A 4,484-nucleotide genomic window follows, 5' to 3' on the forward strand; every position below is an offset into this window, starting at 1 on the left:
GACATTCCTCAAAACATAAAGTCCATTTCAAAACTACAGCCCTTTAAGAAGAATCTTGTCTGCCATCTGCTGGACACTTTTTGTTGTGCTCATGTTTAGATGTCCTATTTTGCAAATGCTGCCTTCCTGAAATTTGGTATGCTTGTTTGTCTTTGTGTCTATGGTGTATAATGATGTGATTGTGATGCTGTAGTTTGTGTTTTATGTGCTGCAGAACAGGAACCTGCTGTAAAACAGCAATTATGCTGAGTCAGGTTTGATTTTTAATAATCTTTTCCTGTTAAATAAATAAATCAAATCAAATCAACTATAATTATATTAGAAACTTTATTTTCTGCTGTGCTGTTGTCTTCAGTAAATCCTATGAAGCCTGAAGCACATTTTTCTTATTTGATTGTTCTGTACATTGGGAAAAAACATGGATCAGTCCACTTTAAGCATCTCTGACGTGAGAACTGTTATAAACAGTCACTCAGTGACACAGCAGCCATAAACTGCACAACACAAAAACATTTAAGAAAGAAGTGTTTCAGAAATGTTTCCTCCATGTAGAACGGCGTGGCTGAGTGGTCTGAGCTGCTGGATTTAAGCTCCAGTCGTTTTGATGGAGTGGGTTTGAATACCACCGCTGGTACGTTAGCTTTATGAAGCTGCAGCTGCTCAGTTATCTGCGGCAGCCATCTTAAAACGGGTCAACTCCGAATGTTAAGGAGTTTAAAAGCTCAAATGAGGATCAGTTTGAATTTTATCAACATCTGTACGGAACCCGAGAGCGGACGTTTTCCACTTGTTGTTGTTATCGCGAAATAAAGAGGAGCATTTTCTCGAGATAACGAGTTATGTTTTCTTGTGCAATCATCCTCCTTAGCTAGTTAGATAAAGTTTATTATATCATCAGGATCACTGTGTAAACGCCTGCTGATCTGCAGTCTCCTTAAACGGACAATATCATGTAAAATCAACTTTTTTGAGTTTTATATCACGTTATAATGTTATACTCTCATAAAAACATGCCCAAAGCCTTGCTTTGACTCATTCATGCATGCTTGAGAAATCCTGCAGCGTTTTTATGAAGCCATGCTGAGGAGCAAAACGACAGGTGGGGACCAGAAACGCCTTTTGGGACCAGAAACGCCCCTGGGATGTGTCTTTAAGGTGAACTTCCTCATGGCAGAGCGCCCCCCCACCCCTCCCCACATACCCCGCCCATGACCCCTGCAGGCTCTCGGGTAAAACTGAAAGTAAAACCTAACTGTCTGCTGAGCTCCTAACACTTCTCACTCAGAGAAGCTCTTTTCAGATTAAAAATACCTTTGAGGAAATGTATTTTCAGATGCCAAGTAAACTGCATCATAGCCGCCCCTCTCCCCCGCACTGAAATGGGTGGGACAGAAGCGGAAGGTGGTTCTTAAAGAGACAGAGGCCAATTTCAAAGCGTTTACAAGAGGAAGTGATGAGAAGAAAAGTTTATTTTCTATTTAAACATAAAAACAGCATTTTAATAACAACTAAATGTGACATAGATACTTTATTATGGTATAGTATTTAAATGTATGCCTGAGAAACACATAATATTGGACCTTTAAATGAAGAGGGCTGAAATGAAAGGTATCTGTACAAGACAAACAAATCAGTTTCAGTCAAAAATGACATAAAATTACATCCACTGAGTTGCCTTCAGGCCCAGCCTGCCCTTGCAAAAGAGATCTGTGATCTCAATGGGATTTGCCTGGTTAAATAATGGTAAATAAATAAATAGAAAACTTCATTGATGACCAGCTGATGGGACCAGACTGCCTCCATGGTTGCTGAATGATGCAGAAGAGGAAAACCATCTGGAAATTAACTTCTCGGGGAAAACGCTCCTCATTATTTCGTGATAACAGCATAAAATGAGAAAACCATGGAAAATAATTATTTGCAGAAAAACWGCTGCTCTTGGCTTCCATACGTCTGTCCACTGGTTCATGAGATTCATGTTAAAACTCCAGATAGACATGCACAGAAATGTGCTAAAATGTTAACCTCGAGCCTTACGCAGACATAAAAGCGACACAAAACAGCAAAACAAAAACAGAGGATCAAAATCTGCCACTTAAAAAGTATATTTGAGAAAAATGGTACATTTTAGTGAAACAATTTCATTCTTAGTTTTACTTTGTAAAAATGGTTACTGTTGCTTCAAATAAATGTAAAGAAACTAATCACTTAACTTTCCTGTATTATATTCAGTCAAGTTTTTGGAGWTGAAAATTATATAAAAAAATTCAGCATTGACATTTTGCTGCTACCTAGTGTTTGTTCTGAGAAACATAAACCAAACCTCTGTTGCACTTCAGTGTTTCTTTATTTCAAAACACACCATTCAAGCCCAATAACAGCACAGCTTTTACACGTACACGTTACAAAATGAAGTATAAAAACAAATTCTAGAGATTCTTTTATATCATCAAAAAAAAAAAATCATTGACATTGTGAATTCTATTTTTATTTACATTAACTAAGCAACACATTGTGTTCGCCAATTTTCATCTAAAATAAAAAAAGTCAAACTGAGCATCGAGTTGAGAAKCATCCTGTATTTTTAATTGTTTATGTAAATATCTGTACAACACGACGACTACCTCAATGAAACAAAGACTGTATCAGTGAATTCAATGTTTAGGCTCATTTTTTTTCACAGCCGTCTAAGAGCATTTGATTGAAGTAAAGACATCCAAAAAAGGTCACTGAAAACAGATTTGTGCTCAACTTGTTGGCACAGCCTCGACGTCACCTCGTGCACCGATCACAGAGCACAACTAGAAGTACYAACGTCTCACTGCACATCTGAAAGCTTTTGTCATGCGTCAACAGGAACATTTCCTTAAAGAGAAGTTAATGTTTATACAGAGTCACGTCCCTTCACAGCATCAACTCACCCTTTTTTCTACATTTAGATAAATGCTAAAACACATTTGTGAGACTTTTCTCAGGTTAGAACTCCCGCTGGGACAATCCCTGCTGAGCATTTCAGTCGTGTGTGTTCTCCGCTCTGTTAGGAGAGGGCTGTAAACGCAGGAAGGTGCACTGCAACTTATCCTAAAATATTTGAATCACTCCTCTACCACCATTTGTTTAAAAAAAAGTTCCAGTTATATAAAATATTCTCCATCGTTTCAATTCGGTCAGATTAACCTCGTCCAAACCGAACCGTGTCATGTCCACAAGTTAGTTACTGCTCAGCAAAGTAATTTTTTTAAAAAGCTGCAGGAAGTAATGAGTTAAGATGAACAAAATAATAATAAGACTGCAATAAGACGTGCAATATCGCCGAAAAACTGGTCCCCAACATCAGATTTAGGACAAAATGCCACAACAAGCAAGTGCCAGAGTTGGTGTATGAGAATATGTAGGAGACCAGAAAAGGTTCAGCTCTCATCTGGTCTAAAAGATGGTTTTGATTTATGCTGAGTGAAAGTGTGACAGATCGTATCCAAGCTTCAGGTGTCCCGTTCTCAAATATCAGGCATTCATCAAACAGTAAAATCTGAGTATCTGAGTACAGTACTTTACAAAACAACCAGTGTTAAAACATGAGCACTTCCAAACTGTCATGTCTTGTTGGATGTGACATGCTACATGTCAGGTTGCATTCCTGTTAAAAAAAAAAAAGTCTTTGAACGTTCATGCAATCCTAACCTAAAGTGTTGACGTAGTAGTATTTGCACTTCTGACTCATGAGACGAGATTTGATGGATGTCCTTAAGCTCTGCTTCAAGCAGCCAGCAGAAAGCACGTTTGTTTTTTTGTTTTTTTAATTCAAGCGAGACGGTAAACGGAGGCAGGAAGCAGAAGACTGAAAYAGACGACAGGAAGGCTGCAGTGGGGTCTAATGTGCTGGAGGGTTGTTGGGATCTGGTCGGCTGTTGTTGTTGGCCAGGTACTTCGCCCGCATGCTGGAGGTGTACTGTGGAGTAAACCAGAGGAAACACAGCAGTTTAGTAATTAAAAGAAGAGGTCTAAAAAAAAAAACAGTAAACACAAGTGAAAAAAAATCGCTCCGGTTGTTCAAAACATAATAACACAAACTAAATGCAGGATTTCTTCATTAWTATGACAAAAATAAAAAAAATCTGAATTGACAGAGAAAGTCCTACAAATATTACCTTTCAGATACATTTTTTCAATAACATTAATTTCTACAGGAATAATAAATAATTCAAACACAAAAAATGCAACAGAAGTTGAGGACGTCTGAGTAAAATGAACTATAAAAAAATATAAACCTGCTGTGGTTTTAAAAAGTCTTTTTTCTTCACAGACAGAGGCAGACATTTACATACATTTAGGACAAACTCATGCATTTTCGTCTTAACGTAGGTAAAACAGGCAGATAAAAGGGCAGCATTTCACTCCTATGGAAACAGAAAACTTGGATGCATTTAAGTTTGATCAGCCTTCAGAAGCTTTAGGACAAAACTTACCATTTTATATATATATAT

At 37.7% G+C, this 4,484-nt stretch overlaps 1 protein-coding gene across 2 annotated transcripts in view; it reads right to left on the reverse strand.

Moving 5' to 3' along the window:
- Positions 1–2,328: 2,328 nt before the first annotated feature.
- The window catches only part of ttyh3a (tweety family member 3a), a 25,644-nt gene continuing 23,488 nt past the window's right edge, over positions 2,329–4,484 (reverse strand). The window contains exon 14 of one of the 2 annotated variants that reach the window (XM_014023555.1): positions 2,329–3,949. In XM_014023555.1, the coding sequence (XP_013879009.1) occupies positions 3,872–3,949 (78 nt within the window). In that variant the 3' untranslated portion in view covers positions 2,329–3,871. The remainder of the gene's footprint in view (positions 3,950–4,484) is intronic. The other variant, XM_014023546.1, reaches the window with a different exon arrangement.

Source organism: Austrofundulus limnaeus, unplaced genomic scaffold (genome assembly GCF_001266775.1).
Source record: "Austrofundulus limnaeus strain Quisiro unplaced genomic scaffold, Austrofundulus_limnaeus-1.0 Scaffold4, whole genome shotgun sequence".
Taxonomy (NCBI): Eukaryota; Metazoa; Chordata; class Actinopteri; order Cyprinodontiformes; family Rivulidae; genus Austrofundulus; species Austrofundulus limnaeus.